General features: G+C 42.2%; 1 protein-coding gene across 2 annotated transcripts in view; it reads right to left on the bottom strand.

Moving 5' to 3' along the window:
* dock1 (dedicator of cytokinesis 1) overlaps window positions 1-16,017 on the bottom strand; it is a 271,540-nt gene that overhangs the window by 151,526 nt on the left and 103,997 nt on the right. For both annotated transcript variants that reach the window (XM_050059204.1, XM_050059203.1), the window contains exons 26-27: window positions 10,815-10,942; window positions 5,360-5,455 (exon numbers count right to left, since the gene is read on the bottom strand). In XM_050059204.1, the coding sequence (XP_049915161.1) occupies window positions 5,360-5,455; window positions 10,815-10,942 (224 nt within the window). The remainder of the gene's footprint in view (window positions 1-5,359; window positions 5,456-10,814; window positions 10,943-16,017) is intronic.

Below are 16,017 nucleotides of genomic sequence, written 5' to 3' on the forward strand. Positions count from 1 at the left end.
GCCGAGTAGGTTTCTTTCAGTAGTTATGCTGTAGCATCAAGAGAGAACTAGATGTTTATCTGTACCTTAAAGAAGTGCAATTGATTTAATATGTGCAATACTGTGTATTTTATACTGTTTTTTTAAAAAGAAAGAAAAAATAAAGATATTTAATATGCAAAATATGAAAAATAAAAACAGACATCTACAGAGCTCTCAAAGTCTGGAGAAGACTGAGTATCATTTGCGTAGCATAGTAGGTTGTTAATTCAATCAGGGCAGTTAAAGGGTCAGTTCACAAGAGTAAAAAAAAAAAAAAAAAAAAATTATCACTTGCCTCTGATGATCTAGCAGCTAAAGGTCCGGTCAGTATGTATGGTATGGAATATAATATAACAAGTATGTTTCCTTTAGTGTATAATCGCCCGAAAATAAGAACGAGACGTTTATATCTACATAGGGAGCTCGTCCTTGTCCACAGAGTCCAGAATGGACAAACCAAACACTGATCACAGAAAGGGCCATTCGCCTTTTTTGTGTCAGCCACCATGGTTAGCAGCCCCTCCACCACGAGCCAAACAGCTTAAGAAAAACATTAATTTTTAATGTCAAACTGGTTCACTCCCAGTAAAAACCTACTGAACAATGAACACTCAACAGAATCTAACCAGGAGTTCACGCGTGGCACACGGGAGAAGTTTCAGCTGGTTGCAATCTGCAAATCTCACCGCTAGATGCCACTACATTGCTCCTTTAACTGCAGTTTAAATTACATTGGCCAAGGATTGTGAGGAATTATCAAGTGTCAGTGTTTCGGGAAAAATATGATGCTTTTTAAAATTCATTCATGTTTTTTTTTTTCAATGCTGTGTGAACCACAAGTGAAATGTCATTCACCTCTATTTCAATGAGCAAAAAACTCAGAGACAAATATCTCAAAACTTGGGCAAACACAATGCTTGGATGAACACAACTGTCAGGAAGTGAGGACCTGCATTATTTTGTACTTTTGGGTGAAACAACTCTGCAATTTAAGATTCCACTTAGGCTTAGTTTGAGAATTCTGTATGCAAAACAATCAACTCTACAATCTTATGTGATGAAATCCAGGAGATACGGTTAAAAATCCACCTTAAATCAGGCCTGCATCTCTTTGATGTAGTGGGGTGGCACAAAACGAGAGCAGAATACAACAGAGGGATAAGCAGCAAAGGGCTTCTGGTGCACTCAGTCAACCTGCCTTAGAACCTGCTTCTGATCTAAAGCTTACAATCACAGCACAGTTCTGGCCCTTACTAACCTTACTTTAACGCCAGCTGCCTGATGTTGGCGCAGACCAGCAATGAGGTGAAATCATGAGGTAAACTGAGGACAAAACTCTGAGTAAATGCCCCATGGACGCAGAGTCACCCTCACATGAATGTATAAAACTGCAGGAACCAATGTTGCTCGAGGGCAACGCTGCCCCCTGTCCTCTCACCCGTGGCAGGGCCATCTCCACAGGGCTTCCCTCAGGTGGATGTTTACAGCACAGTACCAGCAGCACAAACAAGACACCCAGTGCAGCTTCACATCTCGCATTCTTACACCCTTTAACCGCAGAGGGCTGCGGTTTGAAGGTGACGAGCATCACCACCTGAGTCTCTGTGGTTTTCACTCGGCGTTGCCAGTGAGCACACGTCTGACATGAGTTGTCGCAGGGTCAATAAACCCAAGAGGATGCTCAGTCAAAGTTCCAGCGCAGGAGAGGAGGGAAGAGGTGCAGCGAGTGAGTGATAAGTGCACGTTTGAGGCATTATGATGCAGTGCCATATCTCACTATGCTTCTTTTCTGTAAGAGCTCTGCAGCAGTCTGGCCGGCAGGAGAGAGAGAGAGAGAGAGAGAGAGAGACGGAGAGAAGACAGAGAGAGATGCAGAGAGAAATATTTAGACAGAAACAGATAAAAAGACAGGGATGAAGACAGTGAGTGATACAAAGAGCCAAGGAGACAGGGGAGGATTCTGATCTGAATAGACGTCATCCAGATGGCTTTGTTTCAACATATTCGGTCAGTGAGAGCATGCAGCAAAGAAAGAGCCCCAGCCCCTATAGCCGGTCAGCTACATACTGTCAATCAATAGCACAAGTCCTTCCCCTGCAGCTTTGCGCTCCATTCCTCCTGCACACTGCAGGAAAATCGGCAGGATAACCATGAGGCACTGCAGCCGACCATCACCACAACCTGTTGTCACTTTGTCCTTGAAACTACAGCTACAAAAAGTTTAACAGGTCATTCAGACAACATTAAGGTAAAGCCATCTGTCTAGCAGTGTTTCCAATATATCCTCAGGTCTGGCAGGAATTTATTATTTTATAATATTCATTCTGACATTTAATATACAAAGGTCAGTGTGGCTAACATGACAGACTGAGAAAAAACAAGGTTTGTTTCATTGGTTTGGTTGCAATTTCAAAAAAGCAAAAGACAAGCGTGTAACACATTGATTTTTCCTGCTGCAGCTTCCTCCCCATGTGTATCTGCAGGGCTCATCCAGAAGCTTAAAACCAAATGAAAATGAAATTCAAGGGCATACAGGTAGACCTTGGTAATTTCAGCAGGGACAGCCAAAAATGTTTCTGCTACAACCCTAATGTAAATGTATTCACAAGGACTCATCTCAACCTGCGTGAGGGTGGACATGAATATAAAGATGCAGCCTGCTGGGATGTCCGACGATGCAAATGTGTGGCGATGCTGTGTGAGCCACTAACAAGCGTAGCACTGCGGTGACAACACACAACAAAAACTGACGCCCCCAAGCCGTCACTGTGATCATTCTCATCAACATTCTGTGTCCAACACCTCCAGGAGAAAGCAGAGAGGAAAGGGAAGAGAGAGGGGGTGAGAGGCGGGAGACAGAGTAGAACGTTAATGCATAAATCTAAATGTAAGAGGCTGCCACTCAGAAGAACACGGTCGGTGGTTGGCTGCGGTGTTGTGTGAGCAGCGGCGCGCAATCTGCCTGCAGAGTAGGCAGCAGTGCCCAGCGGCGGCAACAACAGTCCTCTGATTAGAAAGCTACGACGCTTCCAGCAGCACTAACTGGGTCTCATAGCTGTTAAAAATTCACACCAACCTTATTGATCATTATGTAGTGATTTGGGGAGCTGCTTCAAATGCAGCTTCTGTCCTCAAGTACTACATCATCTATAGTGTGTGTGTAAAAAAAGACACGGTGCTTTCAAAAAGACAGGGCTTTGATGTGACCTCAAACTCCCACTGGGTAGAAGGACACCCTGCTCACTGATATTATGCAGGTGCTTAGAAATGTCAAGTGTAGTGGCCAGCTAGCAGCTGACAAAAGGTAAGGGTCAGTAGAGACAATAAAAGCAAGCTGTATATGAGGGAGCGAAGTAAGGTGGAGGGCAGGTGCAGCACATGTATACAAAGTAGATAGTTACAATAAGGGCCACAGGAGGTCAGTGGTAGAGCAGTTTCATTAACCAGAGAGGAGGCTGGTCTGTTTTTGTACCATTCAGCAGCCACCGCTGGAAGCAGGGAACGGCATTTCACCTGCGCCACAGGGGGCGCGCTGAAATGGATACACTTAGTATAATACAGCAGAGAGGTAGGCCTACTTGTGTTGCCTTCATGAGCGTTGATAGCCTTTTAAACAAAGTGGTGGGTAAGTTCCATAGCTGAAATTCATCATCAAAAGACCCTCGCTGCAGTGAAAAATAACAGACGGGAAAAAAAAAAAAAAAAAAAGGCAAAGGCAGCTGGTCCGAGTTCTGACAAAATATCTACCAGCGTACAATCTCTATTCCAAATCCGACTTTTCAAACTCTCTGACCGTGAGCCAGGCGGGACGGTGCAGAGCGTCAATGCCCTGGCATAACAATGAATAGACTGGAGAGCCAAAGAGGGAGAGTTAGTGGGAGTCCTAGACCCCCTCCAGGCAGCTGGCTGGGAGAGAGGGGGCAGCAGGGAGGCTTCGGCTCAACTCACAGCTTCATTAGCTTTACATTATGCAGTGCGAGGCACGCTGGCGATCTGTTACACAACAGAGGGCTCCCCATTTACACAATTAGCTTGGTGCATTGCTGAAATACCTTTAAACAGAGGAAGAGGTGGAATAAAGGAATGGATAGAGAGTCCCCGCGTTGAGAAGAATGAAGACAAGAGTAAGACAGGACACAGAGGACAAAGGATGAGTGCTGCGGATATACCGCGGTGACACACGCTCACAAACACACGCTGGATGATTAGTGAGTGATAACTCTGGCTGCTGTTGGGTTTTTTTAAATCTCTCTCTGCTGGTGTGGCTCAGTGACTGGTAATAAAAGCATATAAGCTTCCATTTAAACAGTTGACGCCGGTTCCTGCTGCTCCCCAGATGGAGAGGGTGCTGTGCGCACACACATGCAATAAATAACCCGAGACAGGAGGAGAAAGGATGCTACGCTAACCTGTAACAGCATCAATATAATGAGTCAGTGTCATACGACTCCCCATTTTCCTATACATAGTTGAAGTCCGGAGAAAATGTCTCTCTCATCACTCTGCTGTATTTAAGTGAGCTATAAAAGTACCTTTAAGTGCCCTCAGAGGAATCTCCTCCATCATAAAGCCTTGCATAAAAATTATATATGTTTATTACCCAAGTCTCACTTTCAAAGTCACATCACAGGCTACGTGCACCTCTAACAAACACAAGCGTCAACAGGATGCAACAGAATGACTCAACGAATACTAAAGTTAATATTCATGACTCAACGAATACCGAAGTTGACATTCATTGGACTCTTTGGACTCATGAAAATGGATGAAGGCTTTGCCACGGAAATAAAGCAGACAGCACAATATTTATACTATGACTGATAAGTGCGTTAATTGCTACCGAGCTCTAGCTGAGAGAGCGACTGGGGGAAGGATGCTAACGGCAGTGAGGGGCTACGCGGGTTTGTGTGATTAGATTACAGCACAGAGCATCAGCAATGTTCTAATAAATGAGGGATCAGACAAACAAACAGGCAAAGACACGTGAAAAAAAAACAAACTTGTGAAACAGCAAAACACACACATACAGATCAGCACACAAACAACTGGCTGGAGAAAGATATGAGCAGATTAAAGGCACTTTTAGATTGAGGTTGTGTGAAAGCATTCTGCCAAGGTAGACTTTACCTTTAATGATAGCTTTGGAATGGAATTGGAGTTGCAGTGGGCCTGTGGGAGTTAAGCTGGTTGTGGTACAGAGGCCTCGAAATTGGAGTGTGCGTGTGAATGTGTGTGCGCACAAGTGTACGAGTACGTATGTGTGTGATAAACAGAAGGAAAAAAAGAAGGCTTGCCGTGGGTGTACAGCTAACAGTTGCAGAGAAGCAGACACACTTACTATGTGAGGGGAGTCGCGGCCCATGGAGATGACTGTCCTGTTAACTGTCCTCAGGAGCTTCTCCATGACGATCTGGACATGCCACTGGGTGGGACCCTGTAAAAATACACAACACACAATGACTTTAAATATGTCTTCTAATTTCAAAACTGATGTCTCCATGTGTTTTAGGATTGATTCTGAATGACAAATATTGTGAATGGAATGATAAATTGCATAGCACCGTTCTAGTCTTCCTACCGCTCAAACATTTTACATTACCGTCACATTCACCAATTCACACACACTCCACTACCATACAAGGTGCCACCTGCTACTCAGTTTGGACGTTCACACGCACACCGATGGAACAGCCATCAGGGGCAATTTGGGGTTCAGTGTCCTGCCCAAGGATACTTCGACATACAGACAGGAGGAGCCGGGGATCAAACCACCAGTCCTCCAATTAGTGGACACCATGCTCCACCTCCTGAGCCACAGCCATAGGACAATGGACCAAAAATAATCAAGGTGCACTACCATTAACTGCTAACAGCAAATTTCCACAACTGAAATCAGGTCTGAAACATAACCCATCATGTGACCACTAACCACAAAGTCCTAAAGATCCCTCACCAAAACCACTGCTCTCTGCTTCACCATTCATAACTCCACTCTGCATTCCTCCCCACACATCCGCAACCTCGGAGGTATTTTCAACAGCAACCTATCCTTCCAACAACATGTCAATCAAATTACAAGAACTGCCTTTTCCCACCTAAAAAACACAGCTCGCCTCCGCCCATCACTCTCCCTCTCTGCTGCCGAAACCCTCATCCACGCCTTCATCCCATCCAGGATTGACTACTGCAGCAGCATCCTCTGGTACGTCATCCAAAGTCCTGAATAAACTCCATTACATTCAGAACTCCGCTGCTCGTCTGCTCATCCATTCCTGCGTCCGTGATCACATCACCCCCGTCCTCCAGAACCTCCACTGGCTTCCTGTCCCACAACAGATCCAATTCTCCTCACTCATAAAGCCCTCCATAACCAGGCCCCCTCCTACCACACTGACCTGCTCCACCACCACTCTCCTTCCCGCAGCCTCCCCTCTTCTGATGCCAACCTCCTGACTCCACCACCCAGGACCAAGCATCGGACCTGGGGCGACAGAGCCTTCTCCCTCCCTCGGAAATTCTCTTCCCAAACACATTCAGGACTGCACCAGCTTCTCCCAGTTCAAATTTCTTATCAAAAATCACCTTTTAAATACTGCTTTTAATGTGTGAATAATGTTGGGGGTTATATATTTTTGTGTATTCTATTTATGATCATTCTAAACTTTTGTAAGGTGTCTCGGAGTACAATGAAAAGCACTCTATAAATAAAATGTATTATTATACTGTTAAAATTATTATTCAGTTTCCCTTTTGTATGATGTTTTTAACAGAAAGTGCTTTTAGTTTTATGCAGTATTTATTCTCTGGACCTTTATCTGAATTATAACATTTGACACCACTGTTCTTTAGTTGATTTGCCTGCTCAGGGACTGCTAACGACACTTAGCTATCTAACTAACTCTGGGACAGTCACTGACTGCCTATCCCATGGTTTCCCCAAGGATTTTTTTTCAGTAGTGGTGCTGACGTACATGAGCTTTATTTTGTGCTGCCTTAACATATGTAGCATGTCTGATGACACAAGAAGAGCTTTGGACACGCATCTGTACACTGTCGAGTCATGGAGTCATGTTGAGTCATGGTTTATAAAATGCTTCCCATATGCTATTACAAACGCTCCTGCAGGTGGAGGCAAATGTAATAATTCGATATTGAGTGCTTTTATCAATACTGTGACTTTAACATTGCTTGTAAAAATGACTGATAGCTGTTAACATGTAAAACACAGATACAAGTTACCTATATATAATCCAGTGGTTCAAGAGGTTTTTGAGTGATGACATCAAAACCAAAATTTGTAACAATCGACCCTGGTCTCCCCTAATCAACTCTGCATTTCCAGTCAGAGACAAAACGACTCAAATCCTCAAGAAACGCAGATGAGAAAGAGCCGGTAGACGTGAAGATGCCATGTTGATCGTGTAGGTTAAATACAAGACAAAACAAAGCTAAATGTAAACACTGTCAGAACAGCGGAGTCTATCACAACTGTGGCGGCCAAAGAAGGAGACAGTTTGCCTGGACTGGGAACAGGCAGATAAGCTGGACATCAAGTTGGCTGTAAACCATGAATGTTCAGTGTGAGCTACAGTTTGTCAGAACCGTCAGACCAGTGAAGCTACTGTACTGAAGCGGTGTGTATTGTCTCGTGTGTTTTGTGTCATCTGATCAGCCTTCCAATTGGCCCTCAAACTGTATGGACGAATATCGACTGATAACAATCGGTGGCCGATCAGAGCGCCAACTCTTCCGAATGGATTCACAGACTTGCATAAGATTTCGTGGAAACATTGGTCATGAGCCAAAGGACAGCTGATTAACTGGTCATGCAAACTGGCAAAAAAGAGGGTGTGGCAGGGGGAGTGGCTTATAACAAAAAGGCGCATAACTTCTTAACAGCTTCCTGTAGCATGACCGAACTTTGTAGGAAGACACACACTCACACCCACACAGAAATACACATACAGACAGCCCATTTTGACATGTCCCCTTTCATAACTCATGAAACAGTTGTCATAGTGAGGCATCACTTGACTGGTGACAGGTGTTTGTGATGTTGTGTGAATGCATTACTGCATGGATGCGTGTGTACGTAGTTACAGCTATTGCGAATTTGCATTTGTCAAGACATCCTTCTAACTGAAAATCTGACTCCTTCACTGCTTTTTGTGACACTACAAAACAAATAATCTGTCTGTCTTTATCAATAGATACAATAAATAATAATACACGCTCTTCGAAACTTGAAACTCTGAGAATACTTTGAGGAAATTTGGCGCTAAGAGACCTGACAAATATGACTGATGCAGCCAAGATGATTTATACATCGTGAATCCCAGCATTTGGAGGGGGGAAAACACCCATGGGGCAGTTGTGCCATTGTCATAAGTGGGACAATTTTCCACGGACTTGCTTATTAGTGAGTTTGAGTGAGCACAGGGCTGTTTCTCACTGTCTCTACCTGTCTGTGGGGGGAGTCTTCTAAGCAGACTGAGCTCTGCAGCGTCAACCTAAACTTTTAATAATTTACACAGCCTTTTCTGTGGTTGAAGAACTCGTGCACGCGGGTGTGTGCACGCACGCACGCACGCACACACAAACATTCAGACAATCGCAGAGGAGCACTGGGGAGAATAAACTATCTGAGGAGGGAGTTACAGATATTGCCTTCCAACGCACCAAGTGTGATGCACATCTTTGGTGAAAACCCACATGATTCCCAGAGTTGTTTTTTTTTGTGAGAAAAATCCAAGCCTTTTTAAACTTCCCACACAAACCCAGCGCATGACGTCCTGATTCTTACAGTCAGAATCCAGCTATTTAAGAAGGAAATATAAAATTAGATCCTTTCTAATAAGGTATAAGCTGTTTGATAACTTAGACACTCAAGTTTCCTTGTCTTTGTGTGCATGGAAGAGTGCAGAGCAGGGAAGGTATGAAAGACGGAGCAAGGCAGGGAGACGCAGCACAGATAGAGACAGAAGAAGTGTGAAGGCAGAGCAAGTGGGAGATAATCCCTCGCAGAGTGGAGTGTGGGAGGCCGGGCCGTGGTGATCAATGGCGAGGGGAGTCTACGAGGGCCTGAGGGAGGACATCAGGAGTCTGGGCATGGTCGAGGATGAAACACGGCCGTGAAGCAGCTGAGTGCTCGGGCGCACGTGTGTTATCAAGTGTGCATGTGAGGTCTGACACTGATGCCTGAGTGGGCAGGATGTACACTCCAGTGAAAAATTCATTGTTTAAGTCATTAATCGGGAAAATGTCAAATGCTTTTCTTTATTTTATGTAATTGTAAACTGAATATTTTGGAAAGTGTAGGTAGGTCAGACAAAACAAGCAATCTGAAAAGGTCACCTTGGGCGCTGGAACTTCTAATTGGAATTATTTAACTATTTTCTGCCACTTTATAAACTAATAAATGAATTCAGGGTGTCTGCAGGCAGTGTTGGGAAGGTTATCTTAAAATGTAATAGGCTACAGATTACTACTTACCCTGTTAAAAATGTTAGACGTAATGTAGCTCATTACATTTGATTACTTTTCTAATTTCTTTTATGGGCAATTTAGCTAAAAAACGTCCAGAAATAGGCAGTGGTGAAGTGGACGGTACACAATGTACACAGGGTATTCCCACTTCTTTTTCTGGCTGTTTACAGTACACCCACCAGCTGTGTCAGCCATAAAGCCAATACCCACCTGCTCTGTGGTAACCTAACCATCTGCTTAGTAGTACACCCACCTCAGTATTAGCTACCTCTACATCACTGGAAACAGTCTAATTTAATAAAGTTGTAATTTAATAACATATTTTGTCTCAGTAACTTTAACTTATAAAAACTACATTTATTTTGTAATGTAATTACACCTTGCTAAGTATTCCCCAACACTGTCTACAGGTATCAAGCACTTAAATTCAAGGCTTTTAAGGACCTTTAAGATAATTTTTAACAAAATTTTAGACTGATTTTTGGACAAATCATCTCTTTCTTTTTCAAGCATTGCAGGTAAGTATAAAGGTAAGTAGTAAATATGTGCTCCTGTGCAGAGGTAGGTTTATGGTTATGAGAGTGAGTTAGGTTAATGTGTATTTTTGGCAACAGGTAAATGCAAGTCTAAAGTAAAAAGTGGTCGGTTAAAAGATTTGTAAAATCAGAAATGTGACTTTCAGACAGAAAAAGCTTGACTCATGCTGACTGAAAATAAATTAAAAGGAAAATTTTGTGGCATTTAAGACCTCACAAATTCAAACTTAAGACTATTTAATGATTTAAGGCAAAAAAACGTAAGAAATTTCAAGACTTTTTAAGGACCTGTAGACGTTGGAATTGATTAACTGAAAAAACAATGCATAGACTAAAGAAGGAAAACAATCATTACCTTTAAATAGCTACATAACTGGCTCTGTTATTGACTCTGATGGTGATTAATCATCATGTTGACTGCTTCGCTATAAGTACTCTGGCTCCGCTTTACCATGGAGCTCATCACCATGTTCTTGGAGCACATTCATTTGTGTTGAAGATGGCCTCTAGCCACACTGAGCAATGAATTACTGAGCACAGCCAACTCTACAGGTTAGTAAATTAACAGTGCTGTAAAACATGCTCCTTTCAGGGCACGCAGCGCAATAAAATAAATTAAGAACAGCACACTGATTAGTAGCTATTCAGTAAAATAACCACAGTGGAAACGTGCTTCTGCTTTATGAAGGGACTCCTGGATTCCCTTGTTATGTCGCTATTTATCCCAGAGGGAAATAACAGTTCACCAAGCTGGAGAGTCGTGTTTCTCACCACATCCTTCCTGTAGAGCACTTCCAGGATGTCACTGAGCAGCTGGCAGCAAGCCTTTAGCTCCTCACGCTTCTCCAGGTGGAACTTCAGCTGGTCCGTCATCAGCGGCAGGAGGATCTCACGGCAATCTGCAGGGACATGGACAAATACAGACATTCAGAACGCCACTAAACACACAGAGCAGATGATGGATTGCGTGAGGCAGTGCGGCATATGCTCTCAACACGCTGTCGATGAAGACACACGCAGCTTGTTGATGGCTTCCTCACAGCTCAGAGGATTAAACTAAAGCAACGTACAGATAGCAGTTATTAATTAGATTAAATGTGGCAAAATCTCTTGGAACAGCATGAATGTCAGAACGAAAGCCAAACAAAGCCATACAGTATGCAATTTCAGAACACAGCCAATCATAAACCTCTATTGAGATATCAGGTAAGAAAAAAATGTAGTGAGCAGACACCTCAACTCATCATGTCTTAACATCAGCATGAAAAATCTGCCAAATTGGCCTCATTGATCCCTCTTCAATATTGTCCACTGTTGATGTGACCCTAAAGATTCAATATATGCTCTCCCACATTACAATTTCCGTGACTAAATAACCGATGTTAAACATATTTTTTGGTTGTGCACTTATCCCAAATGTTTCCTACAATGCGTAAACCCAGATAAACCTGTAATTTTGATGGAGGACACAGTCTATGTCATTTGGTTGCCGTCACCTCAGTGGCATCACATCTCCTTTGTGCATTGTAGTTGTGTTTCAGAAGCTGTCATAAACTGACTTTTTATCCAGTCTTGAGAACATTTTTAGGACACACTTTTCAGATCGATGTCATTCATACTGAATGCTTTAACCCAATGAAGGACAAGTTATCAGACGTTTGGATCTTAAGCTATCAGAGAAACAAGCGCGGCAGCTTGGCTCTAGCCCCTGCTATGTCGAACAGCATTGGAGAAACACTGATTTTTAACATAAAACTGCTTTATTCTTTGCTTTTACCAGTTTAAATCACCAGGTCCATTTGTTTTTGAGAGGAAGAGACTTCTGCGGATAATTCAGCTCATGGTAAAAACCTCCTGAACTTCTGAATTTTAAGTAGTCAGGGAAAGAAGGTGAGCAGACATGAGCTGGAGATGGGCGAGCAGCTTCTCCACGACCAGCCAAACAGCTTTGGAGAAACACTGATTTTTAACATTAAACTGCTTAATTTAGTGTTTCTACCTGTTTTAATCACCTTGTACGTCTGTGGGTAATTCGTCTCCCACTTAAAACTTCCACTGAAGGAATTCTAACCATGAGATACTGACTGCAATTGCTCTGCCTTTTTGTTATTTATATAATTGAGAGACCCCTTGCAAAACTGACATATTGTACATTTAATCAAAGCACCTAACCTCCTAGTGCCTCAGTAACAGCAGTAGTTGTGCTTTTGTATATGTCAAACTCTTGTCAACATTACAAACACTGTAATGTTGAAAAGATAAAGTATTAACATGTTTAACAAATTGATGTAGATGAGAGAATAATTCATACTTCATGTCCCCATTGTACCTAATATAGCACGTAAAGGCAGCAGAGAACAACAACTTTCTTGCTAACTATGTCAAAGTAACAACTAACGCAACCAAATTCACCTAAAAGTGTTCGTCTGATGTGGACGGCAACATCAAAAACCAAATTTCCATATGCAGAGAGTAAAGAACTCGGCTGGCAATTGGACATGGAGGACAGCAGAGATAAGCCAGAGAGTATTCTCATGGAAGGTAAACCTAAGGCAGTCGGCCACAAAATTATCATATTTTTTATTAAACCCTCTGATTCCAATCTTCGAGGCATTTGTGTATGCGAGTGGGTGTCACATTTAAAGCCTGGGGACAAATACTGGAGTTAGGTTGGTTCAATAAAATGATGGAGGAGGATCGGTTTGGGGGTTAAGTGAATATCTTTTGGATTTGTGGAGAGAATATAAATTGATAACCCCTCTGTAAGAAGGGAAAAGACGTTAAAAATAAAAACACCTCTCAGTGCCCCCATGCTGTGAGCTGACACAGTCTTTCTGACAAACCCAACGGCAGAGTATTGATATTAATGTCATATTAAAAGAAAAGAAGGAGAACAAAAGAGCAGTGAGTGAAATCATCACCGATACAGTGGCAGCCTGCAGGGACAACTACTCTTCAAATAACAATCTTTATAATGACAGGGTGGAGAGAAACTGCCGCACTAAAGGGCCACCCAGCAACGGATTTCAATTCACAATCAATACAATCTCTCTGCCTCACAGAGAATGTTACAGCTTTAATAAGCCAATCAACTGGGACAAAATAAAACTTCATTACTCATGAAAACAAATACACACACACACACACACACACACACACACACACACACACACACACACGCTTTGCCAATTGTCAATACTGCTCAAGGCCAACTGATGAACAGCAGGATGTAACGCATAATGAACAGCATGAACTACGGTGACCTCTTCATAAACAGTATCCAGACATGAATCTAATCAGTATTTTATGTTCTCTGACCTCTTCCTAAAGAAATTACACGCACCAACAAAAAACAGCATCTTTGACTTGAGTCGACTGTCTTCAAAAGCGTTTTCCATTTCACTATCATTATCACTAGAATTAACCATAAACCATAAACCCACACAGAGATCATGATGAGGCTCTGTAATAAAAGGGTAATGAATGTATTGCGTAGTAATTAGCAATTTCACAAATACAGACTCCTGGAGAATTTCAAATTTCATTTTTAATGACTCAAGACATTGATTAGTGCATCAATTACATGATGACTCTCTTCTTGCGATCTACGAAATCTCACACAGCTGCTGGACTCTGTTTGGATGGCTTTTAATAGCCCTAATTCAAAAATAATTACAGGGAAGCTTCTACTTGGATATAGTTTATGAACTAAATGTGGGTTCCAAAACATAAATTATTATTGCAATTAAAAAAGGCATCAAGAAGCAGCAGGGTATGTTTGTAAGACATTAATATGTAAAACTAATTCTTCTTCAGTCCAGTGATGGCTTAATGCTCAATGCATCGTCATCGGGCATGGGGGGACACATAGTGCTCCAAATCTAGGCTACAATCGGTGAGGGTAAACGTGGCCATTTTTCTGAATGTATTTGAAACCTTCCGCATACAGGGGTCTCAAAAGAGTCTTGGAATTTTTATTTATTTTCATTTACCCCATATTAAACCAGGTAAGTCCCACTGAGATCAACAGTCTCTTTTACAAGGGAGACCTGGCCAAGACAACAGCACACACACAAAAAGTTACAGTCGAACACAGAAGAAATACAATAACATGTACGAATATTAGAACACCTATGCACAATGACATGACAAGAACCAACCGACACATTCATCCTTGTACTTATGAGAGCTTTAGAGTCAGGTAGAGAGACCAGTTCACGTAGTTTCAAATCTTTTTGAAGGTTATTCCAAGTGAGAGGAGCAGAGCACATGAAAGCCTTCTTTCTCAGCTCAGTCCAAGCACTAGGGACAGAAAACAAAACTAAATCTTGAGATCTCAGTCTATAGTTACAGTCAGATTTCTGTTCAATCAAAGTGCAAATGTATGAAGGGAGTTTACCCAGTATGGTTTTATAAATGAACAAATACCAGTCACCTACGAAAGGTCAAAGATGGCCAACCAGCCCTGGAATTATAAATCTCAGTGCACTATGATATGCAGCATCTAAATTGCACAAATCAACACATTATAAACACTGGATTTGGAAATGGTGATGGATAAAGGGTAATTTAGGCCTATTTGTTTACTCATGATTTGAGCTTTTGATTTAATGCCCTGCAGTCATTTCCATAATGTTTGATTTTACGATTCTCTAATCATTCATCTGGGGGCATTGTTTTCTCGGTAAAAGGATGACAACAACTGTCACAGTCTTATTTCAAAGAATTTTTTCCCTTTGTTTTGAATAACTGACTTGACCTTTTGTGTTTTGTAATCACGTTGAGTATATGTATGCAAAACAGAGCACAGCCTGGATGGGTCCTTAACACTGGATTTGGAAATGGTTGTTAGAGACTGCTGCTGTGTCTCAAATCACATACTTCTGTACTTACACTTAATATTGTGAGTGCATAAGTGCGTTCACACTGAGAAGTATGGAAAATGTAGTGCACTCTGAGTACCAGGATGGTGCACTCAAAACGGTCAAGAAGTTGAGTGTGGAACTATGGACACTTCTCACCGTCAATGGTCGCCATCTTGGCTACGTAGCGGAAGGGGAGGGACCACTTTTCAAACTGGAAATAGCGGCCGAGGACTGCGACCGTGAACGTCGCTGCATTGTACAAATACATGTGTTTTTTGCACTAAGCACCACTATACTGTTGTCGGGTATAAGCCAGCAGTATGTTTATTGGGTTAATTCAGCAGTCTGTAATGATTTGGTACTGCGAATGCTAATGCTAGTTTGCTAACTAGCTAATTTGCGGTCGTCATTTCCGGTAAGTGCACAACAGCCGTGTTTGGTTTGAGACAACACTACCCTGTTGAAATTCGCACACTACGCCAATAAGTACCAATAAGCATCTCTGTCACTTCAAGGCTAATGGCCAAGAGCTTATTTTTAAAATGCCTGTGTTGGTGTTAGAGCTAAGAGATGGTGGGTGGGTGTGGATGAGGGGCCCACTTTTGAAATATTTCCCACCTGTCCATAAGTTGTAATGGCTAGCCTGTCCCTGAACAAATGGAAGGATGAAAAATAGAAAGAACACTTTGAAATGTGTGCAATAGATATGTAAAATTTGGCCTGAGGGTGGTGCCAGAGTAAAGTTGTTTATCCTCTGATGAGCATGAAAGTGAAAACATGTACATGTCAATTTTCCTCATTTTTTTTGGCCCAAGGGTGGTGCAAAAGTTATGGTAACACTGACCAAAATACACAAGGCTCACACTCTGAGGATCATTAAACTGCTCTCTCAATTTTCTAAGTAATGTTCCCATTACATTTTGAGACATATTACATGAAAATGAAAGGTTAAGTTGACACTAAAATCAAAAAAGGCTCACTCTTTGGTAAGCGTGATTGTATTTAGCAAATGTCATGGCAATCTCTCCTGTTTATTTTGGGGTGTCTTATGCGAGACATTTACAGTCTGGCCTGGGTGTGTTGCTACAGGGCAGGTCATCAAAATTGAG

Source organism: Epinephelus moara, chromosome 13 (genome assembly GCF_006386435.1).
Source record: "Epinephelus moara isolate mb chromosome 13, YSFRI_EMoa_1.0, whole genome shotgun sequence".
Classification (NCBI taxonomy): Eukaryota; Metazoa; Chordata; class Actinopteri; order Perciformes; family Serranidae; genus Epinephelus; species Epinephelus moara.